We start from the raw sequence: 19,858 nt of genomic DNA, 5'->3' as shown, positions 1-19,858 counted from the left end.
GCAGGCCAATCTGCTCAGGTCTCTCTAGGTGTGGCACTAATTACCATTTGCAAGTGAGTTAGTGTGTAATGCAATGCAACTTTTACAGTCCAGCCATGAGTAGATTTAGGCTGTTCACAAATATCTCTAAGTATACATGGTGTAAGTCTATGGCAGTCTACGTTATGGAGAGATGAGGTAGAGTGGCAGGGGTTTTCTGAAGTAGAGTAATTTCTCTACACCCCACCCATGCCACATGTTTGACTGCTGGCTTCGTTGGCTTCCCCTGTGGACACCTGCCGACACGTCTTGGAGCTGCCAGTGTAGGAGCCGCCCTTTGCCTTGGGGCCCTTAGCCGCAGGGGCTGCAACAGGCAAACGGCTGCCCTGGGAGGAATCGTTAAGGCCAGGGAACTAGGCAATCACTGGTGGTGGATGCTTGGGCACTGGAAACAGTAGCCCAAGGTTACTGCCTTCCTTTTCAAAAAAGACCTCCATCATCCACCGAGAACCAACTCTGTCAAAATTTCAGACCTGCTCATTGTGCAGGAAATATTTATCCTGCTAGAGAAAGGTGCAATATAACATGTACCGGTAGCAGAGAGGAAGAATGGTTGGTATTCCCCCTAATTTCTCATTCCCAAGGAGGACGGAGGATTGAGACTCATCTTGGACTAGAACATGTTCCTCAGGAAGGACAAGTTCAAGATGGTTACCCTTTCTCAGCTCAACTCCAAGACTGGTTGGTATCGTTGGACCTTCAGGATGCTTACTTTCATGTGCCGATCCATCTCATGCACAGAATGTACCCGAGACTCGCAGTTGGTGGTTCTCATTGTCCGTTTGGACTTCAGCCATTCAGGCTGACCTGCGCCCAAGGGTTCAACAAGTTGATGGCGGTAGTGGCAGCAAGTCTCAGGAGAAGGGGATTCACATCTACCCCTACCTGGACGATTGGCTGATCAGGGCTCGTTCACCCGAACAAGCCTAGGAACATCCCAGTATCACCTGCCACTCCGTTCACAAACTGGGCTTCTCCCTCCATTACAAGAAGTCCCATTTGATACCATTCCATAGACTCCAAATCGGTGCCCTGGATACTTTGCCAGGGAAAGCCTCGCCTCCTGAGGTGAGGGCTCAACACATTCAGCTGATGGTAACAAAGTTCCGGAATGCCCAGCATCTTCTGGCCTTCGATTTTCTGAGGTTGCTTGTTCTCATGGCATGCTGCATTTATCTAGTGCCGGAGCCCCGATTGAGAATGAGATCCCTTCAATGGGCTCTCAGGACTCTGTGGTTTCAAATTTCAGGGAATATGTCAGACCAACTGCAAGTTCCAAGCGTGGTTGCTCAGGACCTTCTATGATGGGCTTGCAAAGACAACATTCTCAAGGGAGAATCTTTTTGGCAACCATGGCCGGAGATGACGGTAGTGACGGACGCCTCACTCATGGGGTGGGGAGCCCAAACCAACGAACTGACCCTCAGTGGTGGTTGGTCTTCATCGGAGTATAAACTACACATCAACCTTTTGGAGCTGAGGGTGATCACACTAGCGCTGAAGGCCTTCTTGCCCAGGGAAAGAATGTCCTGATAATGACGGACAACACAGTGACCATGTACTACCTCACCAAGAGAGGAGGTGTAGGGTCACTACCACTGTGCAGAGAGGCAGTGCAGCTCTGGTTCTGGGCAATTCAAGAATTAATCTCTCTATCAGCAGTTTACCTAGCCGGAGAGAAGAACACTGCTGTGGACGTTCTGAGCAGGCAGAGCACAGTGTCCCACGAGTGGGAACTAGCTCAGGAAGTCCTTATAGAGATCTTCACCCAAGTAGATCTGTTTGTGACCGGTGCCAACCGGCAGTGCGAGCGGTACTGCTCCAAGGAATTTCCCCTAAGAGGAGCTCTTGGAGACGTATTTGTGGTGGACTGGGAAGTTCCACTCCTGTATGTTACCTCCGACCCATCCCCGTCATTCCTCACGTGATCGGAAGGTTGAGAAAGTTCGGGAAATCCATGATCCTGATTGCCCTGGATTGGTCCAGGAGGACGTGGTACCCCGACCATCTGGACATGTCCATCTGCCCTCCAATACGCCTCCCACAAAGAGAGGATCTTCTCTCGCAAGAGGAAGATCTGGTTCTCCATCCGGTGTTCAAAACACTCAGCCTTCACGCATGGTTTCTGATAAACTGAGATACAAGGATTTGCACCTTCCGGATGACGTAATGGGGATTTTGCTTTCGGCCAGAAGGCCAACAACCAAATCCTTGTACCGGTGTGGATAAATTCAGTAACTGGTGCAGGAATAAGAATGTGGGTCCATTCCAATGTGGCAATCCTATGGTGCTATCTTTCCTGTTACGTTTAGCCTATCTGGGGCTCCAGATTGGAACCATAAAAGGATACCTGGCAGCGCTTTCAATTTTTAAGCGCTCCTCTGAAGAGGCCTCCTATTTCAAAATCCCCTTGATTGTACAATTTCTAAAGAGACTTACTAATGTATACCCTCCAATCCCATTTAATGTACCTGTTTGAGATCTAAACCTAGTATTAAAATTCCTGACGTGTTCCATTCAAGCCTTTACATTCATGTCCTTTTAAGGCTCCTAGCATTGAAAACAGTTATACTGATTGCGATAACATCAGCCCGCAAGGCTCTTTCTTGCAAGCCTCCTCATACCATTTTCCATAAGTACAAAGTCATCCTCCTTAGGGTAAAACCATCATTCCTACTGAAGGTAGTCTCCGACTTCCATCTGTCGCAGAAGATAACTCTACCAACATTTTATCCTCCTCCTCCTCATGCAGGCAAAGAGGAAGAGAGACTTCATAGGCTAGACCCAAAAATGGCTTGAAGCTTTTACATTTCAGGAATGCTAAAATTCGGCAGGATGATCAACATTTCATGGCATATACCGGCCCCAAATTGTGCCTGGCAGTAACCAAACAAACTATACCTAGGTGGATCATACTAGCCATTGGAGAATGTTATAGACTTGTGGGTAAGGACACGCCGGAAGGGTTAAGAGCTTATTCCACCAGGGACATAGCAACTTCTGGGGCTCTCCATAAGGGTGTCCCAGTAAATGACATCTGTGCAGCTGCCATCTGGTCATCCATTCATACATTTGTCAAGCACAACTGCTTAGACACTACTCGAGAACTCTTTGTTAACGCCGTTCTCCATTTGGTCCATGATTAAATTAATTGATAAACCCACCTCCAAATTGTCACAGCTTTGGGAGTCTATCAAAGATGAGGAATACATGGGAGGATACAATCAATTCGAAGAACAAGTTACTTACCCCTGGTAATGTTCTTTCTACTGGATGTTCCTCCCAGGTATTACTCATCGCCCTTTCCATCCTACTCTGCTGTACAATTTACGTGTGTTACACTCTGTGCTTTCTGAGAGCTTGCGGTCTTGGGTACGCCTCGTGAATTCCTTGAAAAAGAACAGAAAAACAGAACTGAAGCCAACGGGTGCTGCACGCGCTATTTGTACTAACGATGACATCTGCGCTCGACATGACGGCATCGCATACAGCGCCCTCGGCCGAGAATTTTTTCCGAAGCAGCAAAGCTGAGACAAGATATAATATCGAAGATGAGGAATATGTGGGAGGTACATCCAGTCGAAAGAACGTTACCAGTGTAAGTAACTTGTTGTTCACCCGTCCCTTTTTATCTTTTCTTGTGCCTTGAAACCCCATTTATTGTCTAGGCGCTTTACAAATATCCAATAAATAAATAAAAATGAATGCCGGACTTGTTCCCTCCATAGTTACCAAATTTAGCTGAGTAGATAACTTAGGCAAACATGCTCACCTTGGTAATAACCTAATTCTTCACACTATTGGTTCGATCCCTGGTAGAGTGCTTGAAGCTGGGGGAGTTGGAAATGAAGCACTATATAAATCAATCATTATTAAATGAAGAATAAATAGAATTGTTATTGGGATACGTTGAAGTGGTTGGTGGTCCCCTTACACATCCTAGAAATTGGTTTCTGGAAAGTGCTCCCTGGGGTCAGTGTTGACCGTATGTTATGCCCATTCAACACTCTGTAGCTGGAAATCGCCTAGCTGCAACAGGTGTGGTGTTTACTCTTGTCATGTTGATGCAGCCACCATCTTATGTATCTCCTAGTTAGCACAGATGTGGTGTTGACTCTTGTCATGTTGATGCAGCCACCAGCTTATGCATCGCCTAGTTACCACAGATGCTCCTACCCCCCGTCCCGTTTCCTCCATACTTATGGGACATCTCTCCGTCCTGTGGGACGGGACCGGAGCACTTTGTAAAAAGCATCCAAAATTTTGCAAAAATGTCCTTCCTCTTTCTTGCGCGGGGCCCGCACGCGGCCGTAACCCCGCCCACCTTGGCTTCGCCCCGCACATCACCCATCAGTCCTTTTCTCCGCTCGTTCGGGACTGGACGCACTTGCATCCGCGGAACCGTTTCTTCCTTTTTTCCTCTCTGGCGATCGTGTACTAGTCTGTCGTTGAAACTAGACTTTCCAGATTGTTCGTGTCACCGACGCTTCGCGATCCCCATCCTCTTTGTTCCGGATCACCGTTGGGACTCCTGTTTTTACTGTGATTCCCTTTCGGTCCAGGCTCTTCAGCGTCGGTTGGGGCTGTGGGAGGAGGTTTTCCGACAAACTCCTCCATCGCATTTTCAAGCGTTCATCGACGAAAAAAAAGACGCCCGGTAAGTTCTTTACTTTTCAGAGCACCCCGGCTGGGGGACACCTTTCCGGGTTCCTCCCGGGCCGGGAGGGACATTGATCGCTCTGTCACCGGGGTTCGCCCTGAGGTGCCTGTTGGGCCTAATAATGATACCAGAGTTTTCTACGAGGGTCTCCGTAAGGGGCCTGTGGATACCGGAGTACACTCCAAGGCCCCTCCTGTGGGGGCTGCTTGTAGACCCAGTTCGAGGGGGATTGGGTCCTCCAACGTATTCCATATCTATGACATGTAATCACCACAGCTGTGCTGCTTTGGAAAATCTTCGGCGTCTGGGTCCTGCGTCGAGGACGTCTATACGCCGCCCTTGAGGACCTCCTCCGCCGACGTCAATGGATGTTATAAGAAGGATGCACGACGCCCGTAGCCTCAGTTCCGTTTTTTCCGCAAACGTGTTCGCTTCGGAGATCTCGGCGCGCCTCGACTTTTTGGAGTTTCTGTTCTTTCTCGGTTCTTCGAACCTATTTGTATTGTGAAGTATATTCTTCGTGAAGATGTCTACCTCGTCTTCCACCCCGCGTCCGGGCTTTAAGAAGTGCAGCGACTGTGGGTCCAAGATGTCGGTGACGGACCTGACGACGCCTACCTCTTGTGCCTCGGGAAGGCCCATGACACGGATGACTGTCGACTGCCAGTCGCTCACGTCCAAAGCCTTGCGGGAGCGCAAGAAGTTGTTGTCGGTAGGTAAGGTGTCCAAGCCACGGAAGTCCAGGTCTGCGGGGCTTTCAACGGACGATTCGAGGGGCGACTCTCTGCATCGTCGTCGTCGGAAGTCCAGTGGGTCTCAGTCCCGGAGTCGGTCCCACCACTCCTCTGCCTCTTCAAGGCACTCCCGGAAGCACAGTCATTGGTCGCCTTCCCCGTCCTCATCCGAGGACTCCGGCCGTCGGGGGTTCGCTTATCCCACCAAGCATGCGACGCCAGAGTAATGGGCTTCCTTCGGGAAGAAAATGTTAGCGATTCTTGAATCGCAGGGCACTGGTCCGCCCGCGCCTCCGAGTGGGGTCAGTCGTGATCGGTCGAGAGACACTGCTCGCACACCTTCGGGTGGTCGGCATGATTCACGGGAGAGGTCCCACTCGGACAAGGGGAATCGTTCTCGTCATGCCCGGTCCAGGTCCTCGACGCACTCGAGACCGTGTGCACCTGTGGTGTCTTCGAGGAAGACGATGCCGGTGGCGCTGAGGTCGTCTATGGCCAAGGTCAAGCATGGCTTTGTTCCACATTCTGTGCCTTCTTACCGCCATCTTGAGTTTATTTCAGAGGTGGATGAGGGCTCTGATGTTGGCATGGTTCCTGATACGGTGCCAGGCGAGATTCTCTCGGGCCATAGCCAGATTGAGGACCTGCGGCAGTCCCTGCAAGATGCCAGTGGCTGGACACCTCTCCGGAGGTGCAGTTTTGTAGGCCTGAGCCTGGCACTCATGCTGACTCCTCGTACCGGCGCCTTATCTCTAGGGTCACCGAGTACTTGGGATGGTCTGCTCCCCCAGGGGATTTTCTTCAGGATGACCTTACGGATATCCTCGACCAAGGTCCACCAACTGACCCGGTACTGCCGTTCCATATGGCTCTACAGAGGAGGGTGGCGGCAGCTTGGACTGCTCCGGAGAGTGTCCCGGCAGTGGGCACGTCTTTGCCGCGAAAATACCGCCCAGCCAGTAGCGACCCCTGCTACTTGAACAAGCACCCCACTCCGGAGAGTTTGGTGGTGCAGGCGGCTACAGCCCCGGCAAAGCAGGCGTTGTATCCTGCCATCCCTCCTGATAGGGACAACAAGCGTTTTGATGGCTGGGCGAAGAAAGGGTTTTCTTCAGGGGGTATGGCGCTTCAGGCGGCCAACACCGTATGTGCCTTGTCGTGTTTCACGCACACTCTGTGAACTGTGTTTCCTTAGCGGCTGAACATATTCCCGAAGGGGACGAACGAGATGGTTTCCTTGCCATGGTTCAGGATGGCAAGGATGCCATGTGTGAGGCCCTTCAGTTGGGTGTGGACATGACAGATTGCGTCAGCTGGTCCATGGCGGCGAGCACCGTGATACGCAGGTTTGCGTGGTTGCGGAAGTCGGGGTTTGCTCCTGATGTGCAGGCCCGGCTCCTCAACATGCCATTTGACAGGGAACATCTTTTTGGCAGCAAAGCTGACGAGAGCCTTGAGAGGTTGCTGACCTCCAAAGCTGCAGCCAAGTCGTTGGGCGCTGTAGTTCGCCAACATCCGCCTTTTCATCCTAGGGGACAGCAATGGAGGGGAGGTTCCTTTCGTTATTACTCATCTTTTGGTAAAGCGAGAGGAGCTGCCAGTCCAAGGGGCCACCGTAGGAGTGCCAGAGGAGGAAAATAAGGTACTCGAGGTGCCAAGGACGCTCGGGCTGTTGCCTCTTTGCCCTCAGGCAACACCGCAGCCGCTTCAGCTCAGTCATGAGGCCATGTCCCATGGTTCGCCGGTTGGGGGAAGGCTGGCGCAGCATCTTGCAGAGTGGCGCGCCATTACTTCAGATGTGTGGGTTCTGGAGATCATAACCCACGGCTACTGTCTTCCTTTCCGGCAGAGGCCTCAAGACAATCCACCGGGGGAATCTCTCTTTGAAGAGTCTGGATCCGCTCCTTGCTCAGGAAATTCAATCCCTGCTGGAGAAAGGCGCCATAGACCTGGTGCCTGTAGCGGAGAGGAACAAGGGATGGTATTCCCCTTATTTTTTGATTTCCAAGAAAGACAGGGTTTGCGACCCATCATGGACTTGCGCGGTTTGAACGAACTCCTCAGGAAGGACAAGTTCAAGATGGTTACTCTCTCTCGTCCTCCAGGCCCTTCAACTTCAGGACTGGTTGGTGTCTCACGACCTCGAGGACGCTTATTTTCATGTGCCGATACATCCAAAGCGCAAGAAGTACCCGAGGTTCGCGGTTGGCGACTCACACTTTCAGTTTTGGGTCCTGCCGTTCGAATTGACCTCCACCCCGAGGGTCTTCACCAAGCTCATGGTAGTGGTGGCAGCGCACTTCAGGAAAGGGGGGGATTCACGTCTACCCCTACCTGGACGATTGGTTGATCAGGGCGCGCTCCCCCGAGCAAGTCCTGGATCATCTGTCAGTCACCTGCCACTCCCTCCACAAGCTGGGCTTCTCCCTCAACTTAAAGAAGTCCCATTTGACACCAACTCAGAGGCTCCAGTACATCGGAGCTGTGCTCGACACGTCCCTGGGGCAGTGTTTTACTCCCCAGGTGAGGGCTCATCACATTCAGCAGATGGTGCACAAGTTTCAGCTTGCCCAGAGTCTTCCAGCATTCGAGTTCTTGAGATTGCTCAGCCTCATGGATCTCTGCATTCTCGTGGTGCCAGAGGCCAAGTTGCAGATGAGATCTTTGCAATGGGCACTCAAGCTCCAGTGGTCTCAGTCCTCTGGCAGGTTGTCGGACCCTGTTCAGGTGCCGTCCTCGGTCGCCCAGGACCTTTATGGTGGGCCGTCAAAGACAATCTGATGAAGGGGGCTCCATTTTGGCTACCCTGGCCGGAGGTGACGATCGTGATGGACACATCCTTCACGGGATGGGGAGCTCATGCCAACTAGTTGACAGTCAGCGGTCGTTTGTACTCCGTCGGAGTCCAGACTCCATATCAATCTGTTGGAGCGGAGGGCAGTCGGGCTAGCCCTGAAGTCTTTTCTGCCGACTATGCGAGGGAAGACTGTCCTGATCCTGACGGACAACACGGTGGCCATGCACTACCTCAACAAAAAGGAGGGGCAGGGTCACTTCCTCTGTGCAAGGAGGCGATGTAGCTCTGGTACTGGGCAATCAAGCAGGAAGTTTCGATCTCGGCAGTTCATCTGGCCGGAGACGTAAACAAGACGGCGGACGCTCTGAGCAGGCAGAGCGCGATCTCTCACGAGTGGGAGTTGGCTCAGGAGATTCTCCTCGAGATCTATGCCCTTTGGGGGACCCCTCAAGTGGATCTCTTCGCCTCCAGTGTCAACCGGAAGTGCGAGAGGTTCTGCTCGTGGGAATTTCCTCCAAAAGGAGCCTTAGGAGTCCCCGTCATCCCGCAAGTACTGCAGAGGTTACGGAGGTTCGGTTCCTGGATGATCCTCATTGCTCCGGCGTGGGCCCGGAGGACGTGTACCCGGACCTTCTCGACTTGTCCATCTGCCCTCCACGTCGTCTTCCCTACTGAGATGATCTGCTCTCACGGGAGGTGTGGGGGGGGGGGGAGTCAGGTTCTCCATCCAGAGGTCAGATCCCGCAACCTTCACACTTGGTTTCTAAAAGGTTGAGGTATAAGGATTGGGACCTCCCTGAAGACGTGATGGAGGTGTTGCTCTCGGCCAGACGGCCCGCAACAAAGTCCCTGTACCGTTGTCGCAAGTTCTGCGACTGGTGCAGGGTTAAGAATGTGGATCCTTTTGCATGTCACATTCCCATGGTTCTGTCTTTTTTGCTTTCTTTGGCCCCCAGGGGCTTGCAAGTGGGTACCGTTAAAGGTTACCTGGCGGCGCTGTCCATATTTAAGCGCTCGTCTGAAGAGTGTTCCTATTTTAAAATTCCTTTAATTTCTCAGTTTCTGAAAGGGCTCACTAATGTGTTCCCTCCGTCACCTTTCCAGGTGCCCGGTTAGGATTTGAACCTTGTTCTCAAGTTTCTGATGGGTGCTCCGTTTGAGCCTTTGTATTCATGCCCTTTGAGACTGTTAACTCTTAAAACTGTATTTTTGGTTGCGGTCACTTCCGCTCGCAGAGTGAGTGAGTTACAGGCACCTTCAGTTAAGCCACCCTTCACTGTGTTTCATAAGTACCGGGTTGTCCTTAGAGTTCGTCCTTCCTTCCTTTCTTCCGAGGGTGGTGTCGGAATTTCATTTAGGCCAGAAGGTTGTTCTTCCGGCGTTTTATCCTCCTCCACATCGTGGTATGGAAGAGGAGAGGCTCCATATGCTTGATCCTAGGCGAGCGTTAAGCTTTTATATTTCACACATGTCCCGGGTCAGAGTGGACGATCAACTCTTCATTGGTTACGCTGGAAAGCGTTTGGGACAAGCTGTGACGAAACACTGTCTCGCTGGATTATTTTGGCTATCTCTGAGTGTTACCGCTTGGCGGGTAGGACCCAGCGGTCAGCTTGCGGGCCCATTCTACCAGGGGTATGGCTGCCTCTACTGCCCTATGGAGGGGTGTTCCTATTCGTAACATCTGTGATGCAGCCACCTGGGCTTCGGTACATACCTTTGTACGTCACTACTCCCTCGATTGCATCCGTGGGCAGGATCTGGCCTTTGGCAAGGCGGTCCTTTACTCCGCAATTTGATTGGGCATTCTAAATTTGTTTTCTAAATTCTTTTACCACCTCCTTGCATTGGTACTGCTTTGGGAGTCTGTCATAGATATGGAATATGTCGGAGGACCCAATCCCCTCGAAGAACAAGTTACTCTCTTACCTGGTAACGTTCTTTCGATGGGATGGTCTGACATATTCCATATCGCTCCCTGCCTTCCCCGCTACAGAATTTCTTATGCGATTGCAGCTTACGTTTCCGCAAGGCTTTGTGTGTCTGGCAGAAGACTGGTGCTACACGTTCTGGGAAAAAACTACAACTGAGGCTACGGGCATCGTGCGTCTTACTTTTAACATCCAGTGACGTCGGAGGAGGTCCTAGAGGGGGGCGTATCGACGTCATCGACGCAGACGCCGAAGATTTTCCGAAGCAGCACAGCTGTGGTGATTACATGTCATAGATAAGGAATATGTCGTCCGACCAGCCCATCGAAAGAACGTTACCTGGTAAGAGTAACTTGTTCTTCTACTGAGTTGTGTCGTACCGGAGCTTGCTCTGAGGCCCCTCTGTCGGCTTCCCTCAAAAATAAGCCCGGGGTTCGCCCCGAGGCCTCGGCGGGGCTTGGTGTTACCGAACAGATGTTCGAGGCCTGCGCTAGTAAGGCTGTTACCAGACCTGGGTCCGAGGTCCCTCCCACAGAGGCTAAAGTTACCAACGTTTCTGAGAGGCCTGGCAAGGCCTCATCAGTGAAGGTTGTTTCTCACCGTTCTGGCGTCGCCACAAGAGCGAGATCTGTTGAGGGGGCAAAGAAGGAAAGTTCTTCTTTCATCGGCAGTGCCGAGGTTCTTCCTGGAAAGGCTAATTTGGCGATTGGTATGTCGCAGAAACATTCCAGGCCACATAGTACCGGCTCAGTCGAGGTTCATTATGTTAAAGCTAAAGTTAAGACCCCTGATCCATCGACGGGGACCCCTGCCTCACTTCCTCACGTGCTGCAGTTCCCCTCAGGTGATGACAAAATGGCGCCTGTTCCCGCCACGACTGCGGCGGCCATTTTGGGTGCTACCCCTACAACTACGCCATCGGCCTCAGGTGTAGGGCTTGGTTCTGTGGGTGAACATAGAGTTCCTTGTGCGCATCCTTTTTAGGGCAGTTTGACGGAATGCTCGGATGCCCTTTCCGCACAATGTTTCGTTGCCTGTGGGGTCGGCACCTTTGATTTATGTGGGTATGTCGGTGGATGGGCCGGTGTGGCACCCTTCCCCGTTCCATCCCTGGAATTATCCTCCTCCTGAGAGGCCTCCTCTGGTTCCAAAACAGTCCCCGGAGGACGCCTTTTTCGGCAAATTTCAGACGCTCATGCGTACCGACCCCATGAGGGAATATTTCAAAGGGCTTTTTAGGGAGATATGTCCGCCCGCACCTCCGGCTCCACCCGTTCCTCCGGTGGTTCCGCCGGCGCCTCCCTTGCCTGCGGTGCCTTCCCCGACTCTTCCGCCGTTGCCCCCATTGTCCCCTGTGGACAAGGCAGCGCCCGACACGGCTCAGCAGGATCCTGACCTGTCAGATGACGCGCAGGGCGATCAGGACAACGAGGACCTGCCCCACTCTATTAGAGATTTTCATGACTGGGTACTGGGCATGATGTGCTTCTTGGATGTTCCGGTGCCCGAGGCACCCACTCCGCAGGAGGGCGTGCTTTCAGGGGTGTTCACCCTGTCTCCTTTGGAACGTACCGGCCTGTTCTTGCAGAAGGATTTTCTGGCCAAGGTCCGCAGGGTCTGGGAAAACCCACACTCTGGACTTTTCGTCAATAAGAAAATTGATGCGCGATACAGGCTGCCTTCTTTGGAAGAGGTGGCCCTGGTGTCTTGTCTGCCCCCTCCTCCACAGTGGTGGCTGCAGCTACTTTACAGTCCAGGCCGGTAGCATCCTCTTCCACGTCGGCTACTCAGGTTCTGGGAAAGGAGGATAAGCTCCTTGACAACCTTGGGAGAAAGATGTTCGCCAACTCGGCCTTGCAGCTCAGGCAGGCCAATGCCGAACTGGTGTTAGCAGCGGGCTAATATGCGGATGTGGAAAGGTCTGTCGGAGTTTGAGAGTTCATCCTGGTCGAGAAGCTGGAAGACTTTAAAGCGGGATTATCCAATGCCAGGGTCTTGGCCCAGGATCTCCTGGAGGCTGCGGCTCATCAAGTAGACACCTCGGCTCGTGGCCTTATGCTGGGTGTTGATAACGCATGACAGGCGTGGCTGCATGCCACCAAATTTTTAAAAGTGCTAGACAAGGTGTTGGACCTTCTGTTTGATGGTAAGGAGCTCTTTCATTCTACAACAGATGTAGAGCTGACCAAGACGAAGGATAGCACTCAGACAGCTAAGTCCTTGTCAGTCCGTGTTAAAACCCCTTTTAAAACCCAAAGACCTTTGTCGCAAAGTCATCTCGCCTCTGGCTTTAGGGGCTTCCTAGACCGGAAATCTCGCAGAGTTGATACCACTTTGGGGAATAACCACCGGAGGCAACAACTGACTCTGTTTTTCTCCTGCTCCTCAGCCTCCTCCTCAGGTTCAGGTGGCAACACCACCGAAAAACCTACCAAATGAGGGTTCTCCACGCTCGGACGAGACCCCGGTGGGAGGACGCATTGCGTCTCATTGGGTGTCGTGGCAGACCGTCACAGAAGTCAGATGGGTCTTGTCAGTCGCTCGGGCGGGCTTCTGCTTACCCCTACCCCCTACCCCACCCTTCAACGCTCCTTTTCAGCTCTCGGGCTCGTCCTCCCTCTCAGCCGAGGTTCAGAAACTTCTGGAACTCAGAGCTGTAGAACCCGTTCCCCTTGGGGTGGGGGAGGGCTTCTACTCCCGGCTGTTTACGGTGCCCAAACCCAAGACCTTTCCCAGTTCAATCTTTTCCTACCCCAAGAGAAATTCAAGATCACGCCCAGCCAGATACGGTCCTCCTTGCAGATGGGCTATTGGCTAAGCGTGGTGGATCTTCAGGATGCGTACATGCATATTCTGATTTGGAATCCACACAGAAGATATCTGTTTCTCTTTGGGAGAGGAGCACTTCCAGTTTCAAGTGCTTCCTTTTGGCCTCAGCTATGCGCCGCGTGTCTTCACGAATATGATGTTGGTGATTGCGGCCTATCTTCGTCTGCAGGGTATCCATGTGTATCCTTATTTGGATGACTGGCTCTTATGCAGTCCTTGCCCGTTGAAAGCAGCGGGAAATCTTCAGTCTCTCCTTCAGCTCCTGTTCCATCTTGGGCTGTCAGTGAACTGGTGAAAATCTTCCATGGCGGTCTCTCAGGATTTGATTTGCCTGGGTTTTCGCTGGAACACGATCGACTGCAGAGTGTACCTGACCAGGGACAGAATGGCAGTTCTGTTAGCCACGTGTCAGATTTTTGCGCAGTAGGAGAGCATGTCGGTCTGGTGGCTCCAGAGGCTTCTGGGCCGCATGGCCTCGTGCGTGTTGGCTGTTCCTCTTGCTCGTCTCAAGATGAGGCGGATTCAGATGGCTCTTCGGAGTTCTTGGCATCAGGCTGTGGACCCGGATTCCAAGCTGATAATGATTCCGGCTTCCATGAGAGTGGGCCTGGAATGGTGGTCATCTCTCAGCAACCTGTCGGTGGGTGCGGGGTTCCAGGATCCAGCCCCTGCGGTGACTATCACGACGGACTCCTCCCTGCTGGGGTTGGGTGCGACGTTGGATCCTCTTCAGGTCTCGGATCTCTGGTCACGTCAGGACAAGCTCCTCCACATAAATCATTTAGAGCTTCTGGCGATCTTCCTAGCGCTCAGGGCGTTCAGACTGATCATAGCCAACAAGGTGGTCCGCATACGCACGGACAATGTGGTGTCGATGTATTACATCAACAAGCAAGGGGGGAACCAAGTCTCCCCCCTCTCGTGGACCTGTCCATCCAGATCTGGGAGTGGGGCTGTGCTTCATGCTGTTTGGTTGCTTGCAGTGCACATCCCGGGCCAGCTGAATGTCAGTGGATGCCCTCAGCCTGCGGACAGTGGTCAGCTACGAGTGGGAGTTGAAGACAGAGGTCCTCTCATGGATTTTCTTGTGTTGGGCACACCGGAAGTGGACCTCTTTGCCACGGCAGTAAACAAGAAGCTTCCTCAGTATGCCTCCATAGGGGGGCTGGGACCCTCCTCTCTGGGGGATGCTCTCGAGATTCCATGGCACAACATGAGAGCTTATGCCTTCCCGCCTCTGCCTCTAGTTCACCGAGCAATTTCGAAGCTGAAGAACTCGGTAAACTGTTCCCTTCTACTCATAGCCCTGTGGTGGCCCGCCAGGTTTGGTTCTCAGAACTTCAATACCTGTCGGTGTATCCGCCGATCAGGTTACCAGTGACCCCAATCTTCTTCATCAGGGGGAACAGCAAATGTGGCACTCCCCACAATCGCTCAGCTTGGTGGCATGGTGCCTGAGTTCAAGTCTTTAGAACATCTTAACTTGACTACGGATAACATGCGTATTATCCAGGAAGCCAGAAAACCCTCGACTAGGTCCCAGTACAGAAGCAAATGGCTCAGGTTCTGTCATTGGTGTTTAAACAGGCAGTTGGACCCAAGGGGGGGGGGGCTACAGTTGACACGGTTTTGTCCTTTGTATCCTTCTTAGTAGAGTCGGGTGTCCATGCATGTTCTGTCATGCAGAACTTATCTTTCAGCGGTTTCCGCTTACCTTTCTATGGACCAATGCTCTTACTCTCTGAGTAACCCAGTGGCTAAGAGGCATTTTGCAGGCTTGACAAGCCTCTATCCTCCAATTCGTAGTCTGCACCCGTCGTGGGATCTAAATGTAGTCCTGACGGCGTTGTCATAAGCCTTTCGAGCCAATGGCCACGGTGGACCTCAAGTACTTGTCCTGGAAAGTGTCCTTTTTGGTCGCCGTAAAGTCAGCAAGGCGGGTGAGTGAGCTCCAGGCCTTGTCGGTGGAGCATACCTTTTTGGTCTATCACAAGGATAAGGTAGTCCTATGGACGAATCCTACCTTCCTGCCGAAGGTGTTATCTGAATTCCATCTGAATCAGTCGATCTCCCTGCCGGTCTTTTTTCCGAACCCTACCTCAGAGGCTCAAAGGGTTCTGCATTGTCTCGATGTCAGAAGGGCTCTTAAGTTCTATCTGGACAGAACTTCCGAGCTTAGGAGTTCTTCTCAACTGTTTGTGACTTTTGGTAATCCTCAGTTATAAGGTAAGGTAAGCAGGCATCTAAGGCGACTATTTCTCGGTGGATCGCCGCCTGCATTAGAGTCTTTCACCGTCCAAGGGCTGAAACCTCCTAAGGGTATTCATGCACACATGGTGCGGGGCAAGGCAGCCGCGTTTGCTTTTCAGAAATGTCCCCTGGGAGTCCATCGCTAGGGTAGCTACTTGGGCCTCCCCATCTGCTTTCTGTAAGCATTACTGTCTCGACATGTGCTCAAGAGCTGACGCTCAGTTTGGTCAGGCTGTGCTGAAGAACCTGTTTCAGTAAGGGGTATTTCCATCCACCCGTAGTTCCTGTAAGGAGTGCTTGGGAATCTCCCACAAGTATGGAGGAAAGGGGACGGGACGTAAGAGTATAACCAGGTTACTCACCGTAGTGACAACCTTACTCCTAGTCCATAGTCCCCTTTACTCCATACGCCCGCCGCCCCTCTAATAAGGTTCCTCTGTTATTGCTAATTGGTCTTAGACCTGGCGATAGAAAAGGACTGATGGGCGATGTTCGGGTGGAGCCAAGGTGGGCAGGGTTACGGCCGCATGCCGGGCCCTGCGCAAGAAAGAGAGGAAGGATACATTTTTGCAATATTTTGGATGCTTTTTAGAAAGTGCTCCGGTCCCGTCCCACAGGACGGAGAGATGTCCCAGAAGTATGGAGGAAAGGGGACTAATGACTAGGAGTAAGGTGGTTACTATGGTGAGTAACCTGGTTATTTGTCATGTTGATGCAGCCACCGGCTTATGTATTTTTCGTGTCTGCTTGCGCATCTGCTTTCTAGCCTACTGGGTCTCCAGCGGATGTCCCTTGGAGATTGTAGCCTTCCAATAGTCTTCCATCTCCTCTCCTCCATATGAACCTGGAGTGCTTGTGGTTGGGGAACACAGACACTGCCAGCAGTCAAACGAATGCTCAAGTCTTTGGTGGACTTTCGAGACTGCCACCCAATTTCACCAAGTCCCCTCCGCTAACCGTTACCAGTGCTCTCTTCTGATTTCCTCCAGTTGGCTGTGAAGGTGGGGGTTTGGCTAAGGGTCTAACACAACTGTTAACCGCAAATGTCTTTTTCAGCCTGGCGAACCTGGTGACCCTGGAGCTGCGCGAGAACCTGCTGAAGCTGCTTCCCGCGTGAGTACTAGCAGCGCTGCATGCTTGCAAGAGGTCCCGTTATTAGAACCCCTCTGAACTGCGCACGCCTGCAAATCATTCTGCCGTAGGTTTTCTCTGCCATCTTTACTGCTGGTTACTGTAATGCCTGCACTGCACATGACGAGGCACACAATGAGCAATATCAATTCAGCTGGTGTTTAACATGCTCTCTTGCCCTCAGAGCTCTCCTTGCGTCCACTACTCTGGGCACACAGGGTCTAGTGGGAAGCTGGGACGTCATTTCACCAAAATGGCCGAGGTAGCGTAAGTGACATCACAGGAAGTGGTATCATTTGACCCCACCCCAAAGGGATATCACGGGAAGCAATGGAACACTACCTTCACCCCTTGACAAAACAGGAAGTTGGATCACATAGCAGTGTTCCGAAGTACACTATGAAAAATGATAACAATATCACTGTAAAGTGATGTACATTTCAAACAAGAATGGATCCCCATATGTATCATTAATATCAGTGTGTATAGGCCCAGATTACCTTGAATGCAAGCAGGCGCCCAAGGCCAAATGAGAATGATGTGTTATTATATAGCACTTACGCTTAAGCGCTTTATAGAGAACAAATATACATACAATATCACCCAACCTGTGTTGGTACTCATTTATCGACCTCAGAAGGATGAAAGGCTGAGTTGGCCTTGCCGGAATGCAGACCTGCAACCTACACATGAGACACACGGTAATCCCTCAAAATATCGCATATAAAGTGCTGAATGTGCATTCGGCACAAATAAATATCCCGAATCCCATTCTATCGAACAGGGATTGCGGGTTGTCTTCTGCTCCTATGTTTGGTATAATGAGGTCGTGGACTGCAGGGTTGGCTGCCACTACCAACGGAAGGCGTGCGACGCCGGAAGAATGATGTAAACAGAAAAAAAAATGACCTTGTGACGGAAGTCCCTTCCCACTTTAGAGGTAGGAGACTTGCTTCACAGGGGGACGGCCGAGTGGAGGATCAGTCAGGATTGAAGGTAAATTTGACGAAGCAAAGGTAAGTAGGGAGTGGGGGTCACAGGTAGGGGAAAAGTGGCACAGCATTATCCATGTGCTTACTGCGCATCTCCGTTTTCGGATTCGACATTTTTGGATTCGAAAAAAACAGCGCGCGCAGTAATCGCGTACAACCATGACACACACATTGCTGCAGCGAGCGCTCAACCCACTGAGCCATCTTACCGTCTATAGTAAAATGAGCAGTTACATGTCTGAATGTTCTCAGACAGAAAGCAAATTACACTCTGTAGTGGATACCAGTAAACTGGTGACAGAGATTTAACAGCAGGGCAGTTCATCTGCAGGTCTGGTGCAAAGGATGGCCAAATATCAATCCACCGTGGAGCTACTTTTCAGGCTACAGGGGTTGGCAAAATGCATACCATAAAGGATTTTGTCAAGTGACCGAGGACACCGAGATGGAACGTCTTGAGATGATCGTAACAGAGACAACAGCAGAAAAAAACATACTGTAACTGCAACTTGCAAAATATATATCCAAAATGGACGCTTATTCTACTCTTAATGCTTTTTGGACGTTTTTGTCTGCATTGCAAACTTGAGGTGTTTAAGAACAGACTAAATCAGTGGCTAGCCCCCTAAAGTGTGTCTGAAATAAACATTTGAGTCTAGCAATTATTCTATTGTATTTCAGAAAGAAAAATAACTTGCTATTCCTATTCTTGCTCATTTAGGGTCACTGCTGAGTGTTACACTTGTGGAAACCCAGTGTTTTTTTTAATTTTGTTTTAGTTTTTTTTTTTTTTTTAGAGGCTCGAACAAGAAAACTAGCCACTCCAGAAACAAAGAGCAACATGGCACTGGCCACAGCCCAGGAATTTTAATTAAAAAAAAAAGAAAACCCATTTCTTTTTCAGGGGTAGCAAGGGATACCTCTGGGATCACAGGTGCGACCCAAATGACATCCCTGGTGGAAAGTGCAGCAATGATGAGCTTCTCCATGTGCATGCGTGAGCCAATTTCTTCATCCAGGAATGGCGCACTGTAATGTGGATGCTTTTAGTAAAATAACTAGAGTAAGATCACTTTTAAAGTCAGTTTTGCAGTTCCATTCCTAAAAATGGACGCCGTTGCATTGTGCATAATTACTGTATGGCTACTATAAAAAACCGCACGTCTCAATTCTTTCAGTAAAGCTCAGTTTAGGATAGTGTCTGTAATTCTCATATTTTGTGTGGATGGTTTTTCAGAGCCTACTTTACTGAGAGGCTCTGAGAAGCCTACCTAAAGCTGGAATCGGTGGACTCAAGTTCTAGACCAAACAAACACTCAGTTGTAATGAAGCTGAGAAGTTTTGGTTTAGACTCGGGAAGGGACCGGTTTAGTTTGAAGTCAAGATAACAAGAGCAAAGTCTGTTAAACAGAGGACCAGGCAGGTAGTCATAGCTAAGTAAATGTACTAGCCAGCATTTGTACACCATATTTTGGGATCACCAAATATGGGTACCTACCACTTTAGATTACAACAAAATGAATAGGTGATGCACAGTGGGGAAACAATGATTAAGAATACTTTGGAAATCCTTACACAAGCTATGAAGGCTTCCGCAACAATCGACACTTAAGAAATCCATCCCGAACTTTGTTATAGTTGTTTATTGGAAGCAGGTATTCTTGTGACGCAAATTATTGTAACACGTCCCAAAGGGTCCTCCCAGCTATGGAGAGGGTAGACCACCAGTCCCCAAGCCCTAGATGAATGATGGATTCCTGACCCAGGCTCCACCCCCCCTGGCACCGTAAAGTAGCTGCCACCTTTATCTTAAAGGTCGTTTTACCCAATGCAAGTCAGTGGTGATACAGGCACTTAAAGAGATATTGATATTGAGGATTTAATACGCTCATATCCTTGCAGAACCAAGCAGTAGCCACTGCATCTAGGCGCTGATGACAATTTAGCATGCTCAGGTGGCCTCCTTAACAGTCCATATTAAATCAAACCAATGTTTTTAGCTTCCAGCGAAACATACCAACGGTGATGTTTTGCAAATCAGCTGGCAGTAGGTTCCATAAGCGAGGGCCCTTAATGGAAAAGCAGCGGTCTCCCTGGGTAGTATACTGCGATGAGGGGACAAGCAACATGATTTACCAGATGATCGCAGAGTTCGGGGTGGCTGGTAGGGTTCAATTTCTGATGCAAGATACTTGGGTGCTGAACCATATATTTCTGTACCAGACAGTGTTCGAAAGTCAATCCTTCTCTCTGGGAGCCAATGCAATCTTCTTCGATGAACAAAGATGGGGGCTCTGTTAGGTAAATACAAAATCAATCTGTCGTGTTCTGGACTACTTGGAGGCGATGTAGTTGAGTCTCTTGGGGTTGCCGGAGCAGAGCGCCAGTATAATCGGGCCTAGAATTCACCATTGTCCCTACAACTCTTGCACGTTCAGTTTTGGGTATAAATGGCAAAATGAGTTTCAGAAGTCTAAGTTGATAAAAGACCCCTT

General features: G+C 50.8%; 1 protein-coding gene across 27 annotated transcripts in view; it reads left to right on the top strand.

Moving 5' to 3' along the window:
* SCRIB (scribble planar cell polarity protein) overlaps window positions 1-19,858 on the top strand; it is a 1,329,907-nt gene that overhangs the window by 316,751 nt on the left and 993,298 nt on the right. For all 27 annotated transcript variants that reach the window (XR_011278687.1, XM_069621824.1, XM_069621823.1 and 24 more), the window contains exon 5: window positions 16,297-16,353. Coding sequence is in view for 26 of the 27 variants with exons in the window: in XM_069621824.1 (XP_069477925.1) it covers window positions 16,297-16,353 (57 nt within the window). In the remaining variant the exon portion in view is untranslated. The remainder of the gene's footprint in view (window positions 1-16,296; window positions 16,354-19,858) is intronic.

The sequence above is a fragment of the Ambystoma mexicanum genome, chromosome 5q (assembly GCF_040938575.1).
Source record: "Ambystoma mexicanum isolate Mex_15411 chromosome 5q, UKY_AmexF1_1, whole genome shotgun sequence".
NCBI classification, from domain to species: Eukaryota; Metazoa; Chordata; class Amphibia; order Caudata; family Ambystomatidae; genus Ambystoma; species Ambystoma mexicanum.
This window is presented reverse-complemented; position numbering and strand designations above follow the sequence as displayed.